Genomic DNA, 16,755 nt, shown 5'->3' with positions numbered 1-16,755 from the left:
GACCCAACTCCGTAAGTTACAATGTTCAGTAACATACAATATTACTATTAAAATTCACACTACTTCTTTTTCTCCCCGCAAGAATTCATACAGGATCCACCCTTCAGTAAAAACTACTTTATGGATTGCACAACAAAGATGTAGAAAGATCTCTTCCCGCCAACAAGTGCATTTTCAGACACTAAAGCTAGGTACAGATATTCAAAAAGCCCAAAGTGGAACTGATCTAAGTTACACTGTTTTCTAAGTTGCATAGCAAACAGAAGACATTTCACCCTTGGGTGAGGACGCCAAGTCTTAGACCAGGTTCTGCCATTTTAAAACCAGTTTGCGTACCAAACTTCTGTTCTGTTTTACATATAGACTGGTTTTGTGTGCTAAACCTTTGTTCTGGTACGTATATAGACTGGTTTCCGATCAACCACTTATACTAGTAAAAGTGTAATTAATGTCTATACCTGACCAATGATACAGTATTATAAATGCAAATCTTGGGGATAATTTGAGAAGATTCCTTCAAGAAAACAGGTTAAATAAATGTTAATCTGTGCAATATGTTGACTTGCAAGTAAAATAATCTATGAAAAGGCATATTTTCATTGATACTTGCATGTTTTAAAAATATTCGTTAAACAAGAAGGTGCAGATAAGGTATACATCCCTGTTACTAATTATGAATCTCCTCTTCTGCCACATACTCAAAATAAATGTTATCTTGGTATGTCAGCTAATTATAGGATAATGCTATGCAGGTCACATTGCAGAGACTTTAAATGCAGTACTCGTATGCTGAGTGGCTGATGTAATATTATACTGCGCTTTCATTTCTTGGAAATAGGGAGCTACATAGGATTAACTTCTCATCCAAAAATTGTAATACACTATCTTAGCAGGGAAATGTAAGTGATATTCTTTATAGGCTACTCTTCCACAATGAAAGAAATGGAAGTGACATGTAGTAACTGAAGAATGAAAAAAGCTGAAGGAAATTGTAAATATTCTACCCTAAACTTCAAATGCCTGTTAACTGGTATGAATCAAAAGTAACTCAAATAAAGTTAATGAACATGCATCAGTTTAAATTAAATTGCATTTTAAAAACTACCTTAAAATATTCATGTTCCAAAGAAAAGGGCCAAAGAACTAAAAAAAGCAGTTAGGGTTATCTATACAAACATTTTCCCCCCCAAATTTTCATTTTGAAATAACTCTTGGCATTGAAAATTTCATTCCAAATACTGTATCTTTTGGAAAGTTGATATAAGAGCACAAAGTACCTAAACTAAAATTTTCTAAAGGGAAAAAAACTGTCATGCAGTTCTACTAGACAATTTCACACAGAGTGTAGATTCCTTTAATCTATTGGCCATCCATGAAACTGGTTCAATATAAATAATACCTAGATAGGAAGATAAAGTAAACCACAGCTAGACTCAGTTTGATATTTCAAGGGCAACAGAAAAAGATGGTACAGTGAACAGCTATGAAGAGATAGATCATTTATACAATATTTTTACTTCCTTACTGAATTTCTCTCTGAAGGTGCAAAGACGACCCATGAAAAATATATAGGCCAGCTATGTGAGGAGGATGTTTGCTCAGCTTCTGTGATGCGTGTTGTAGAAACCACTAAATACTTTTTTATGGATTCAAGACTTTATGCAGCAAAGAATGGTGGCAACAAAATATCTTGTGAGTCCTGGTTCATTTTTTATTCCAAACCTTCATAAAAAATTCAGAATTACAATTTTTCTTCAGTGACATTCAATATTTGGTGACTAAAGAAAAGACTGTTAAGTGAAAAAGATAAGTACAATTAGGTTATAAAAAGTAAGAAATCTGCATAGGAATAAGCCAGCTCTCCGTGGATAATAATTTTGTGCAAGGCCAGAGAAATTTTGGCCAACAAGAACCATCCTTTGTTACAGAAAATATCATTGTGAATTCTTTAATGCCCACACAGAAAGGTAAAGTCTTCTGTTTTAAAACTTTTCATCAGAAAGAGGTATACACAACAGTATAACACCTGGCAATATTATCACTGATATATTAATGTTTTCATGGCCCCCAATCAAAACAGATATTCCACTGCAAGTGCTACAAGAATACAGACTAAAAGTCAGTCCTTGCACTAGTTAGTCTAAATAGACTTACCCCAGAAGTATCATGGCCTGAGAAGCTGTATTTTAAGATACTCAAGGCATGTCTACATTTTCTATTAATGAGCAGCTATACACCCCAGTGCATGTTACGCTAGCGTTTATTGCTCCTGGGCACCAGATTTGAACATGCACCTGGGACTGTAGGACATTTTGCTAAGTCAGAGCAGCTCCAGCTAGCAGAGGGCACCGGGAACTAGCCTGTCAGCCCAGCACTGTGTCCCCTGGTTCAACATGCTGCAGAGGGGTTGGCTGTGGCACAAGAATGGTTCAACACAAGGCTAGGCAGCAGGGAGCCCCCGACACTGAAGCACCCTCTTACCCAATCCAGCTGATGCAGCACCTACACATGTGCTGCTGTGGAGCTCTTTACTCTGCAGAAGGATAGTACCTGTATTTACAAGTACTATCCTGCTATGGAGTAAATTAGTTTATTCCAGCCTAATAGGGGCACACATTGTAGACACTAAGACATTTACTACACAGCTAATTAGTCTACTGTGCAGTTAACATCTCATGTAGCTGTGCCCTCAAGATATTTAAAATATACTGTTGAGACCACAAAGCTGTCTCTTTCAGACAACACTGATGGCACATTCACTGTAGAGAAACAGATAGAAAACAAATAACTCCTCCACCAAATGCATTAACCAACAATGAAAACCAAGGAATGTAGAAGAATAATTATGACAAATGGGGAAATAAGTAGAGAAAATAACAATCCGTTTATGTAACACATTTCAGCTTGTTGTGCTTTTCTGGTTAAATTAGTATGAAATATGAAACAAATGAAGCTTCACCTGAAAAATATGTTTCTGAAAAAGCACATAATGTAAAAATTTGTTCTTGTTGAAATGATTTTATATTTTGGGGCTAGCACTTAATTTTGACAGCATATAAGAGGGCTGCCAAGTACAACTTATATTTAGTTTGCCATGTATGTTCAGTGCTTCAGCTGAACTGCTACATTGGTAAGATTGCATAAGAGGTATTACAGCTCCAGAAACAGATCCAGTTGGTAGTCATTCAAACAGTAATTCTAGATTTCACCTAAACTTAAATGTGCTGCAGAGTCAAGATAGCATTAAATTAGCTTGGTTAAAATATAATGGAAAAATACCTCTTCAGAACATCTTCTTTCAATGGGTAACCTTCCACTAACATTATTCTTTCATTTTTCCACTCTTATGAAACACTGAATCACTTGCAATTAATGTAATTTAAAAATGTCAAACTAGATAGATTACATCTGAGAGCTATCCCAGAAGCCTAGCTGAGAAACCTGTGGGATCAGTGAGCTTATTTCCACAGCAGAGTGAATGCTGTGTTAAGAAGTGACTCAATCTTATGGGAGAAAACGTCAAAAGGTTCTCAGAGAAGTCATGCAGAATCCGTGGCGTTGGCAGGGCCAATGAGATGAGAATTGTCAAGGGTGTAAACTTAATTAATTTATTGAAATTAATCTTTAATGCAGGTTTCTCATGTTCATAATTCAAACATGTCCTTAGTATTATTTTTATTTTCAATTCTTGCCTTTAATTGAAACAAGCAGCAGGCAAGAGTTTCAGGACCCATGTTTGAGCCTGTCCTGTATTATTTGTTCCTTTAGATTACAGTATTGCAACCTTCAATTATTTTTGCCTGCAGCTGGTTATATAAGTACCTGCCGTTTGTTTCTGAGATAGATAATATTTCATAGGTTTTGGACTTTGAAAAATGAGGTATAATTTTCTTTTGGAAAACCTAATGCTTCTAAAGTGGAATCTCAAAAGCAGTTTGTCTTAGAAACCTGTAACTTACTTTTTTCTTGTCTATGCTTAGAGCTAATGGATCTCAGATCTAAGATTAGATGTCCAAGTACTCTAAATTGGAGATTTAAAAATAGATCCCAGAGTCTGAAAATCTATAACTTAGTTTTAGTGCACAAGAGCAAAAAATGAATCTATAGCACTGTGTTGCATAACACATCTATGCACTGTGGAAATATTTGTAAGAATGAACAAGTTATGCCCAAACTAAGTGTCCTCACTGGCATTCACATGTTTGACATTTAGCCATACTGCTATTGTTCCAACTATCATCATAATGATAGCTTCTGGGTCTACAAACAAGTAAGCTTATTCCCACTTTGAGCTTTTAGGCAAAATTCAGGCCCCAGTTAGCATGCACAAACACAAATCTAGAGTCACCCCATTGGCTTCAGCATAATTACTATATTGCTCCACTTGTATAGCTGACACCAGGATCTCACTTGGGCTGTCTTTCAGGTGCAAGGTGAAAATGTTTGCTTGTGTGCTGCTGGAGCTGTAGGTTTTACAAGGGCATCTTGAAGATTTATATAGTCTGTGTTCTAAAAGGAGGAGGTCAGAAGAGCCATGTAAGATATATAAGTGCTGGAAATTATTTTCAAAAAGTGTTTGCTAAAACCCTTTTTGCTGGTCCTTGGCACAAACTGAAATCAACAGCCTGTTAGGGTTGATGTGATTGTTCAGCAGTACAGTAGGTATGTTCTGTGTAGATGTAGTTTGTCATTATTGATTTAGTTTGACCTCCTTTATAACACAGGCAAAAGGACTTCCTCGAATGAATGCATTTCTTAGAAAAAGTATCTAATCTCAATTTTAAAATTGCCACTAATGGAGGGTCCACCCCAATCCTTCATGAATTGTTTCAATGGTTAATTGCTCTCACTGTTAAAAAATCTACATCTTATTTGTGGTTTGAATTTGTCCTTGACTAAACAGGAATGTGCGATTCCTATAACACAGTGACTTTCAAACTGTGCTCCATGGAGTCCTGAGATTCCACACTAGGTCACTGGGGTTCTGCAAAGAGACCATGGGAAATGGTGGAGCAGGCCAGGAGGTGGCGCACTGCTATTACCTGGCTGGATCACGTGGCTCCACTTCAGTCTTTAACATAGGTGTAGGGATTCCATGGCAGAAGAAATTATATGAATAGCTCATTCTCCCCAGTATCTGTGAGACAGACAACAAAAGAAAAGGCAGTACAAAGAATCCCTCCCCCTTATTCCTTCCTATATAGTGACTTGACTCTTTCCCCCGTTACAAACTAGTTCCTGCTATTAAACAAACTTTCTTTCAGTGATTATGGTCTAGTATGTTTCACATCTGCTTGTGCTGGAACAATCTAAAATGGTTTATGATGAAGCGCGTGGCATGGGAATTCTGACAAAGCCCTTCTAATACCAAGAAGTCAGCTCCAGGCAGTGAACATTAACATGGTCAACATTTTCAAAGTCACCAGCTCCAGATACAATCATTTGAGAAATGTTTTGCAAGCAATTTTAATCTTGGTACATATAACTGAATCTGCTCAGCAGGCATGTTTTCATCTGCAGAGGAGCTGAGAAGCCTGAGTAATAGACACAGCCTCTGATGACACCCAGTAAGCTACATTTCCATTGCCCCCGTCTGTAAGGGTCATACAGGGAAACACGGGGTACAGTTACGGTATACATTAAGGTAAGAGTTCTTCAGTTTTGTAATATCAGAATTGAAGCATGCCATCACAAACAAACTAAACAAAGCCTTTACTACCTAACAAACTATTCTAATCAAATCCAATGGAGTTTTATGAGGTACTGTTTTGAAGAAGGTGCAAAAGACTAGTTAAGGAAACATTAATGCTATAATAATTCTTTCCCACATACAGTAGAAAACATTAATTTATTCTAACATTTTTTGTGATGCAAATTTAGGGAGGTTTTGTGAAAACCTTGCATCAAAGAACAAGAGACAGTGCATAGAAAATAGTATGTTTATGTAACTTTCACAGAAATTATCCATATTGAAAACAATAATAATCTAAGAACCGCTGATCCTTATACAAACTTCATTGACATAAAACTGCCAGTGTTAGTGAATGCTAAGGTAGAAGGCCACATGAGTGTCCACTATAAAAGTTACAGCAGCCTAAATCTGATCTATTTGAGGTTTCAGCTTGGTTGAAACTCTCCTTAGTTTAAGTGTTCAAGCAGCCATATAAATAGCTAATTTTTTACAGTTTCTCCTCTTTTAGGTTTTGTGCTTTTGCAGTCATTTACTGGCATAGTAATTCACTAGGCAATGCAGAATTCATAGTGAAGAATACTTCTGCCCTGTACTTTAAGCCAGAGGTAGGTTACACAGTCCTTTTGGGGAATGACATATAAGCTGTGAAGTAAAATGTTATTTATGAGATACTCTTTATGTGCACGTGATATATTTACTTTAAAGTAGTGTTATAGTGCAACTGCACCCATGATGGCCCAGGAATTATGGGAAAGGCAAGGATATTTGGGGGGCAATATATTTTATTGAAGAAACTGCATGGTTAAAATAAAGTTAGACAAGCTTTTGAATGCAAGACAAAAGATGTCAGCCCAAAACAATCCTTGCCTCTCACATAGTTACTTAAAGAGAGGCAAGAATTCTTTTAGGGGATCTCTCATAGAAAAGTCCTCAATACCTTTACAAGACAAGAGTAGGAATAGAAATGCCTCAGCCTAACTGGACACTAAGCACCTAACTGGACATATAACATAGACAGTGGTCCATTGTGATCTTCCTAATACTCACTATCGTCTGCACTTCACAGGTTATAATGGCCCTACCTAAGTGTTTATTCAACCTGCTATTTTGCTCAGTTGTGTCTGCTTTTTTTTCAGAGGCCTGATGAAGGCTACTGTGAAACCAGAAATCTTGCCTCTCTTTGCAGCAACTAAGGTAGTTGGTTTGGATACCAAAAAAAAAGGTCTCACCCATAAGAATTCTTGCCTTTGCATATCTCCTTGACCATCATAGTAACAATTTCACTTTTCTACTTATTTTAAATACCTTCATCTAGCTTCCTTTGCCATTTGCAAGTACATTTCAGTAAGTGTTATTAAAAGGTCTTTATTTAAGGTCTTTGTTACACATTAATTTTAGGCAATTCCTTAGGGGGAAGCACAATAGGGCACTGGATCTGGTCCCCTTGAGCTGGTGCTTCCTTCCTGGGGTGGGGGCAGTGGCTCCTCCAAAAGCACCTTCCTTCACCACTCCTACCTCCTAGCCACCCAAGAAAACACAACCAGCACCCCCTGCACTCCAATCCCAAATACCAAATTATTAAAATATAAGCACTTCTTTGATTTCCTTCCTCTTTATTTTTAAATTTTTTTCCTTGTTTTTATTTTATTCTTCAGTGGCTGACTTGCTTCATTCACCAACCTTCCCTCACCCCTATTTCCTGCCCCCTCCCATTTCATTATGCACCCCCCCATCCCTTTAAGCCTCTGCCTCCAAGTTTCATGTCTCCCCCATCCCTAATCCCTCTCTCATACCCTCACCTAGGGCAGCAGCCTGTCCTGGCTCTCCAGACCTGTAATGGCAACTCACAGCTGTGTCTCCTAGTCAAGCTTCTACTCACCAGCCCTCTAGCGGCAAGTCACAGCTGTGCAGGTGGGGAGATAGAAAAGCCTTAAGGTGCAACTGCTCTAAACTTGAGCTAGCACTAACACTGATCATTTGAGCAGCTCAAAGTGCAACATGTAACAAGGCCATAACACTCTCTTTTGCAGAAAGGTATGCAAAGCTGCAAACCAAAACAGCCCCTTGGGTTTTTTTCAAAGGATTTCTGTCCCCACAAGTATGTATTTTCTTATAGACAATATATCATGCTGCACATTGATACAGATGTACTTTCACAGATTCTGTTCTACTGAATGTTTAGACGGTTAGATCATGGAAAATACTGAATATTACCAGTAGTAGCACAGTATTTCCTCCAAGTTCTGGTTTCTAATACATACATTTAAACAAAAAGTCTGTTATACTGCCATCCAGTGATTATCACTTTTTTTTTGATAATATTTTACAGTTTGTAGTACTGGAGTTCAAGCTTCTGAAATAAAAAGAGTATTGAAAAAAAAATATTTGCTTATCCAGGAAGAATGATGTAGTGTTACTGAGGGCTCAACCATTATAATTAAGACAGTAATATATTTCACAGAAAAAAGTAATTTATTAATGTCTGTACAACAGGCACAGCACAGAATCTCCCTCTTATTTCAGTGCAAAAGAAGCCCTGTAAGGCATGTAATGAGCCTTATGTCGTTGAGGAACCTATCCAGATACTGGATAGTAACATGAGGAATGCAAAAATGGGCATATCGTTGTTATACATCCTCAGAAATATTGTATGGTTACAGATTTTGCTGCTCAGAACTATCAGATAAAGTATACAAATTGAACCTCATCCTTCTTATTGAAATAAATGGCCGAAGCCCTTAAAAGGCATTGTATTTTTTTCCATTAAGTATGAATGGGATGACTAGCCTGATCTCTTTCTTTGGGGAGGGAAATGGAGAACCATTATTATAAATCATTGGTTTGATATGTTAGGCCAGAGTCAAGTCCTTTTTCTCTTCTGCCTCATGCAGGTGAAAATAAGATCCAACTTAGTAACAATATGGTGACCCAAGCTGTATTTTCTATTGAATTTCTCTATTTATTGTTTTAGATGGATGACAATAATATTTGATTAAGGTAAATCTGTCAAAACTTGGGGAATTTATGTGGAAAATGTCCAATTAGCTATAAGTAGGCAGTTTGGTATGGACCTGGACTCAACTGCAAAATAATGTAAGGTGGGCTTCTAACTACCAGAGAAGGCCCAAAGAGAGCTGTCCCAGTACAAAAGAATTTTCCAGTGACATATTGGTAATAGCCATTACAAATACAATGTCAGAATTGGTTCTCAGTTGCCCCAGGGAGATAATACTCAAACCAAAGATTGCTAAAATGCAAGAAAAATCTTTTTTATAATGATTTCCAGCCATTATATTAGCCCCTCTAATCTGATTACAATTGACTGGGGCCAGATGAGTAACTGAAAAGATAGTTTAATGGCTCCCTTCAGTCCCTGAATTATGCTGTGGACTTTTACTGTTAGAACAGGAGTGAAAGGCCGCTTTTTCCCCCCTTCTATTTATTCTACATATCTGTGTAAAGAAAGAGAGGCCTGTGAAACTTGAAGTTATAAATCCATATTCTTTAACTACTATACATTCATTGACACATTAAAGAAAATATTTCCTGGCTTTTCCTTTTAGTTCAAATTTTTCCTCTCCTTTTCAAGTGTTTAAACAGCCATAACAGAAAAAGTGATTGCCTCAACGTTTGTTCATTTTCCCCAGAAGTTCTTGTGAACAGTACCATAAAAAAAGAAATAGTCACAAAACTATGGAATAATGAAACTTTTATTAATACAAAACCTCCTGAGTATAAAAATAAAGTAGTTCATTCCATATACTTAAATAAAGACAATTCTAAGATCAAGACTACGTTAATTTTAAACAAAAAAAGAGGTATAAACTATACAAAGACAGTTACAAAGTTCTGACACAGTATTTTCACAGTTGTCTTTGCATTCTTCTCACCCTCCTTGCATTTATCTTGACATACATCATAAGCTTGCTGAGGCTGGAACTCTTTTTTTTTAATCTAAATCACTATGCATATGTATGGCACTGTTACTGTAATATAGAACACAAAATTTTGAAACATTTTATATTAAAAGGATATATTGGTACTTACTTTCTGGATTAAATGTGTCAGATATATTGAGTAAGCAAATAGACTTGGTACCTCATAAGTTCAATAAAACAGACCCAGAACATGAAATGAAGCAGTGAGCCAATACTTGCAACTTTCTTTTCCATCTAAGGGCTTTCAACTGTCACATCTACCAAAAACTACAATGCTGGGTTGCGCTGCTGTATAATATGTACTGCTGCTAGACTGCACACCACAGGAAGTGAAACAATTATTATTAATACTAGTTTTAGCAGTTTGGGAGCTTCTAAGAAAAACAAAATATAAATGAAAAATACTAAATGAGAAATATAAATGTAAAGGTATTATTATTGTATGAGCACAAAAATTGGTTAATATCAGAATTGTGACTATGCAAGGTGTTCAATATGCTGTGCAGCTGGCAAGCAGCCATGAATCTGGAAAAACTAGTCATTAGCAAACAAGTGTCTCTTTAATGTACAGCAGAGTAGGTAAGAGTATAAATTAACTGAAACATGGCTGCCCCCATACTTATAAAGTATCAGCCCATGAAGTTTACATATTTTGGCAGGCCTTCATAACCACAGTGCACAGATGTCGCATGAGAACTGCACCTTCTTAGCTGAGCTCAGAATCCACCAAACAGCACAAAAGGATAGCTCTAGTGACTGTTGTATAAGGTGACTTTGTTAAATGGGACTTTTTACAAGTAAAGCTATTAACACAACTGCTTTGTAAGTTTTGCTCCACGTTATATGTAACTGCTATATCTGGCACTTGGAAACACACGTCAGATGTAGTATATGAAGGAATCCATTCCTTTTAACCTAGCTTGCATCGATTTGATGTCCACACAATTGATCTATTAAACTTTAAACCTACAGAACAAGATAGGTGGCTGCATAGTTATCTGCAACACAAACTTTTCTGGTTTTAGTCACCACATCTTACTTGTTCTGTCACTTCTTCCAATAATCTGAGCAAATCATTAGGAAATCATATCCAGTTATCTTCCATTTGAAAACATACAAGGTGCTTCTCAAACACTAACAATGCTGTAGCAGACAGGGTGATACAAATAACTCCTGCCGTAAGCAAAACCGTTTAAGCTACTGGAAAATCTTTCTGTAATTGTACTTTTCCTCTTGTAAAAGTAGTTTCAAGCAGTTTATTTTCTTTGAACAGCTGAGTGCAGACATCTGGAAGACCCTGAGCCTTTAGAAAAATGAGTCTGTGTATGCAATATCACTGCAGGTAAAGTCAGCTTGCAGTCACAATCAACTGTTAGCACTGTAAAAAGACAAAGACAAATTATGAACATAGTGATGATTATATTAAGAAGAAACAAAAACTTTTAAAATAAATCTACCTATGTAAACTCAACTAGCATTTATCTTACGAGCATGACATTAAATACAATATTGACTTATCACTAAAAACATTCAGAAAAATTCTGGCCACTATTCACAGCTTGCTGAAAACTTCTATATGAAGAAGCCATTGTGAATATATATTCCTCAGCCATGTGCTTTCATTACATTTTTTCTTAAATCAAGATATTGTATCTTGACAATGTTTTAAGTGTTGTTAGTATTTGGTAATATTTAGTATTTGCTAGTATTGAAGTAAAGCAGAAAAGCAAAACCCACAATTTAGTCCACCATGCAAGAAGCAAGTCTCACCTGCTGGCTGATAATGTTTTTCTGCCCACATTTGGAGGAGTTGGCTCACAGTGGAAGAAATTTTTTATCCACCAGCATTTATCAAATAATTCAGGTAATCCTACAAAAGGAGATGCACCATTAGGGATTGACTGAACAATGAAATGTCAAAACTATATATATATAAAAGTTTGTTTTAGGGGATGAAGTAATACCATGAAGAACTTTATCTTGGTCTGAGAAGTTCACGGGGTCAGAACAACAGGACGAACTGCTTGATGAAACGCTGGATTCTGAATTCAGCCGAGCTGTGTATGGAGTACAAAAGCAAAACTTTGATGTTTAACTGTGTTAAATAATTGCATGCTAAATATCCATTGAAGTCCTTTTTGACTAACACCTCATAGAAAACATCTAGATAAACATTTGCTTAAATAGAAACCATATTTTGTTATTATTATATCCTTTATCACTAGTAATATTTGCGGAACAGTAGGATAACTCTTTCATGAGACAATCTACAATTGATGCCTCCCTTGAAGCCACACATTGCTATGTAATTTGCTTGGGTAACTTTCCCAGAAGCCAATGAAAGTCCAGCGTGCTAAATGTATCACAGAGCATGCAATGCTATCAGAACAGAGGCCTGACGTCTTAAATAATGAACTCTGATATCCTAAACCAGGCACAGAGTTGTTGCATGACCTGCCCCCAGCCACATAATAAATCCAGGGCATACAAGAGACAAATCTCTGGACCTTTAAGTCCAGTGCTTTATGTACCAGAAACACTTTGTAAGTTTATCAAGCACAAAAAGAAATGATACACTTCTAATAACAAGAAAAAATCCTTCCAGGAGGAAGGAGAAATGGATGAATAGTGCAGGCACCTGAACTCCTTAATGAAAAAAAGAGAAATCCCACACGAGAAAGGTGGAGAATTGTCATAAAGCAGAAACCTGGTGAAGCACGATCTTACTTAACATAAGGCCCCATGTCTCCAACTAACTGGGGATAGACGTCACCACTTCCTAAGCTGATTTTAAGACATTCCCTGGTCCCGAGTGACTGCCAATGCTCACCCCTGGAAAGCTGTCTCAAAGCAGAGGTCCCCTCCAGCCCCACTTTTCGATACTTCTCTGATGCTAAGTCCACCTCCCCCTCAAATATGAACTACCCGGGACCCTGGGAGCTGGGGGAAAGGCGGCGCTTACTTCTGTAGTACTGGTTTTTGGCCGCGAGACAGCCGGCCGAGGGCACGGATGCCATGGCTGCGGTGCGGGTGCAAGTCAAGGCTGCCAGGAGAACCAGCTGCGGGAGGGAGGAAACAAGGAGAAAGAAATTGGTAAGAGATGGGTAAAAGATTCTCCGCCCTTCTCCAGCCCCCAAAACACACACGCGCACACAAACACAACGTCAGCAAACAGCACAGCCGTTCTCTCAGGGATCATCTGTAGCTGGCAAAGCGGCGGGGAGGACCGAGCCGTGCACCCTGAGCCCCCGCCCCCGCCACGGAGCTCGGCCGACCTGCGGCGCTGGAGAAGCCGGGGCAGCGAGCGGAGCCGGCAGGTGTGGGGCTGCCCGCCGCTGTGGCGGGATATAGCCGACTCCCGGGGCGGGGGCTGACACCTGAGCCGCGGACTCCTCCCTAGCCCCAGCCGCCTCCGCCCTCGGCCCAGCCCGGCTCGGGGTCACGGCCCCGGCGCCGACGACGAGGGCTGAGGCGTGTGCACGCGCCGCCCGGCTGCCTGGCGGGCGCTCGGCTCTGGGAATTGCCGCCGCCGCCGCCCCCCGGGTCGGGCTGACAGGGCTCCCCGCTCCCGCCCTCCTCCTCCTCCTCCCCTCCAGCCCTGGGAGTTTCCCCAAGCTCTTTTGCCCAGAGTGGAGGCACACTTCCAAATACCGGGACTGGCTGGAAGAAGCTGTTCCGTACTGAGTGTACTCAGATCCCTTCTGTCTTGCTTTTGTCTGGAGAGGTTGAGAAATGACTCTAGCAGCTTACTAGAAAAGTTTCACAATAATACGAACGGGGTTTGGTTGTAGCCGTGTTGCTCTAAGGACATAGGCAGTGGCTCGCGCACCCCCTGAGAGCACCGGTGCACCCCTGACAGCCACCGCTCCTGGGCACGGCGGGGCAAGCGAGGGTGCTGGTGCCCCCTTGTGAGCTCTAGCTCCAGGAGAAGCGGTCCCCCCCACGGCCTACTGCGCTCACCCACAAGTGCCAGCAGCGGACCGCTGCCTCTTACGGGTTGGCAGGATCAGCCGCCCCCGTCCAAATCGCTGACTGTCCACTAAGGGTGCAAGTGCCCCCCCCCCCACTCAGGAGGCACCAGTTGCCCAAGGACATAGGCAGACAAGGTTCTTTGGGTGAATCTGATCTCTTTTATTTGACCAACTTAAATAGTCCGGGGGAAAAAATTTCTTAGCAAGCTTTCGGGTTTCAAAACCCTTTGTCAGGCTGAGAAAGCCTCTGCAGTTGGTGTGCGCTCCATGAGCAGCTATCAAAACTATAAATAAAAGCAAACCCATGACTTCATAAATGAATAACTGTATCTCCTATTCAATACAGAATTACAACTGAAATAAATCAGATTACCATACTGCTTGCCATGACTCATCCTTAGACTTACAAAGTAAACTTTTACAACAACAAATCCATTAAGAGTTTCACCTTGAAATACAGCTAAGTTAATTATTTGCCAAAATAGTTTATCTAATAAAATTTAACTGCTTTTTAATGTCCCTGGAATGAACAGAAAAACAGATCACATTGTGGTCTTCTTGAGTTTGTTGTTATTTTACCTATTATGGAATGTGAAGATTGATCTGATTATGTAACATTTGTTATCTGAACAGTTGTTTATGGTTAATATGCTTTTTGAATAGAGGTGCAAGTATTCCAAAGTGAACATTTAGTATGAGCAAAATAATGGCCTAAATGGCATTCTATTGTCTCAGGCCTTTGGCAGAGCAGTCTTTATCCTGCTTTCTACCCTCAGATACTCTAGAAGATAGGATTTTGGATTAGGCTTCAAAATGCCCTTGATAAATTGGAGAAACAGTCTGAAATAAATTGGAAGAAATTGAATAAATACAAGTGCAAAGTACTGCATTTAGGAATAATCAAATGAATAAGTACAAACTGGGAAATGACTGACTAGGCCACAGTATTGCAGCATATCTAAAGAGTATAGTGAATATGAGTCAACAGTGTGCTATTTTGCAAAAAAGTCGATAGCATACTGGATTACATTGAAATTAATACAGAATGCAGGAAGCCAGCTCTGGTGAAACTTTACCTGGAGTTTAGTTTTGGGCACTGCACTTTAAGAAAGATGTGCAAGCATTGGGAAGAGACCAGAAGAAATTGACAAAAATAATCAGAGCTCTGGAAAACGTGGCAAAGAAGAAATGGTTAGAAGAACCAGGATTATTTAGTCTGGAGCAGAGAAGACATGGGGAAATGTGATAACAATCATCAAATACAGAATGGGTTGCTATAAAGAAGATAGCAATCAACTATTCTCTATGTCTACAAGGGAATATGACAAGTAGGAATTGGAACAAGAGAAAGTTAGCTTGGATATTATAACTTTTTAAAATGAGACTGGTTAAGTACTTATTACCTAGTGAGAGTGTGGCATCTCCATCATTAGAATTTTTCAAAATGCAGGATGACCAAATAGCTGTCTGGGATGTTGAGCAGAGGGCTAGACTGTATCACCTCCTGCAATTTTTCCAGCCCTATTTTAATATAAGTCAAAGGAAGGTCAAACATTCTCTTTTTTTTTTTTATCATGATTTTTTTACTAAAAAAAAACTGCCATAATTTTTGCTGAAGAAATATTTTAAACTACTCCATTTTTAAATCAGTCCTTTTTCCTCACTTTTTAGGGGTTCCTCTACCTAAACAATCCCAAAACACACAAGCTGCATTTTTATATACTCATTTGGATTCTTTCTTACACACAAACTACTTTCAGAGTTTAACAGTAAAATACATTAAGACTTATTTCCATTATTCAGGGTAATGGTTCTGAGCTAAGCAAAGAATAGCTCTCTAGCCATGCTTTTCAGAAATTCTTCACAATTCAGTCCGGCCAGAATATGGAATTGCACACTGCAGTAAAATGATAGGCTTTGGGAACCTTTGAGGGGATGCGTGGACTGATAGTGAGCAGGACTATTCAAAGCTATGCCAGCTTGAAAGATTTCATCACCCTGGGTGCCATCAACTGAGTAAAGCACAGTATGGGTGGGACATGTCTTTAGTATAGCTGTTAGTTCTGTCTGCTTTTGGCCCTTTTTCTCAAGCACCACGGTGGGACCCAGAGTGCACTATCTGTTGTATTAGATGGAGAATAAAAATCAAAAAGGATGACTTTGTAATGTTCCTTGCAGTTTTTTCTCTTGTTCTGACTTTAAGTATAGTTGTTATTTTTTTTTCCCTCCTGCAAGAGCAAATACTTCTAATCATCTTGGCAAGCAATTCAGACCAGGTGACACCAGAAGCACAAAGTAACTTTTGAACTTTATTCTCACTGACCATGTCTCAGAGCCATGGATATTAATGTCAACAGATAAGGAAAAACACAGCTTTTCAACATTATGTTGTACTACTAAAATGGTTTGCACAATTCTACTAATATTGACAAATAAATACATCAAAGTGTCAGCATTAATTGCTCAAAGCTTTGTTGCTTTCTCCATGCATACATCCCATGCAACTGTCTTGTACTGGATCAGGGATCCAGGTTTTCTGCTCGACATGAAAAAACACGATAAAACCTAGATTTTCTCATTTTAAGAAGAAAACCCCCGATTTTCTCCTTTAAAGGAGAAAAACAGGGAAATCGTGAGTTTCCCTTTGCAGGCTGGCAGAGTTCCAGCCTAACAAGGGCTGGGGGAGTGGGAGAAGGGCAATCAGCTGGGGGCACCACGCGCATGTGCACATGTGCACATACATATGGCCGCCAGGCAGCCTGGAGAGCAGCTTCCACAGGTAAGTCTGGCAGCAGGAGGAAAGAGGGATGGGGGTTGAGGCCCCCATAGGGAGGAAGGGAAGGAGTTGGGCAGGGCTGGGGCTGTTGCCCAGCCAGGGTAGTGTGTGGGGCTTGGGGCCCAAGGCCAGAATGTACAGCCACAGGGCCCCGATGGGGAGTGTGATGGAGCCACAGGGGCTCATCCACGGGGGCAGAGGAGGGAGGGCTGACTCCTTGCCACTGTGCGCCCTCTCAGAGGGACATGGGGGGCATGTGCCCCTCACATTTGTGGGTGGGGCAGGGATGGGAGCAGGCTGCCCACTGTAGGCTCAGGCTCCATGCCCTGCAGCTCTCCTCCTGGGGTCTCTGAGACCCAATGGGTGGGAATCAGTACG

At 39.6% G+C, this 16,755-nt stretch overlaps 1 protein-coding gene across 1 annotated transcript; it reads right to left on the bottom strand.

Annotated features, from left to right (window-relative positions):
* Nucleotides 1-9,384: 9,384 nt before the first annotated feature.
* CUNH8orf22 (chromosome unknown C8orf22 homolog) lies at nucleotides 9,385-12,983 on the bottom strand. The gene is made up of 5 exons (XM_019547905.1): nucleotides 12,906-12,983; nucleotides 12,593-12,689; nucleotides 11,595-11,687; nucleotides 11,401-11,500; nucleotides 9,385-11,008 (listed from the first exon to the last, which is right to left on the bottom strand). Exons 2-5 carry the CDS (start codon nucleotides 12,645-12,647, stop codon nucleotides 10,996-10,998), a joined length of 261 nt encoding a protein of 86 aa, XP_019403450.1. The 5' UTR covers nucleotides 12,648-12,689; nucleotides 12,906-12,983; the 3' UTR covers nucleotides 9,385-10,995.
* Between the last annotated feature and the right edge of the window lie 3,772 nt (nucleotides 12,984-16,755).

This window comes from Crocodylus porosus, unplaced genomic scaffold (genome assembly GCF_001723895.1).
Source record: "Crocodylus porosus isolate Cpor-Errol unplaced genomic scaffold, CroPor_comp1, whole genome shotgun sequence".
In the NCBI taxonomy this organism is placed as follows: Eukaryota; Metazoa; Chordata; order Crocodylia; family Crocodylidae; genus Crocodylus; species Crocodylus porosus.
This window is presented reverse-complemented; position numbering and strand designations above follow the sequence as displayed.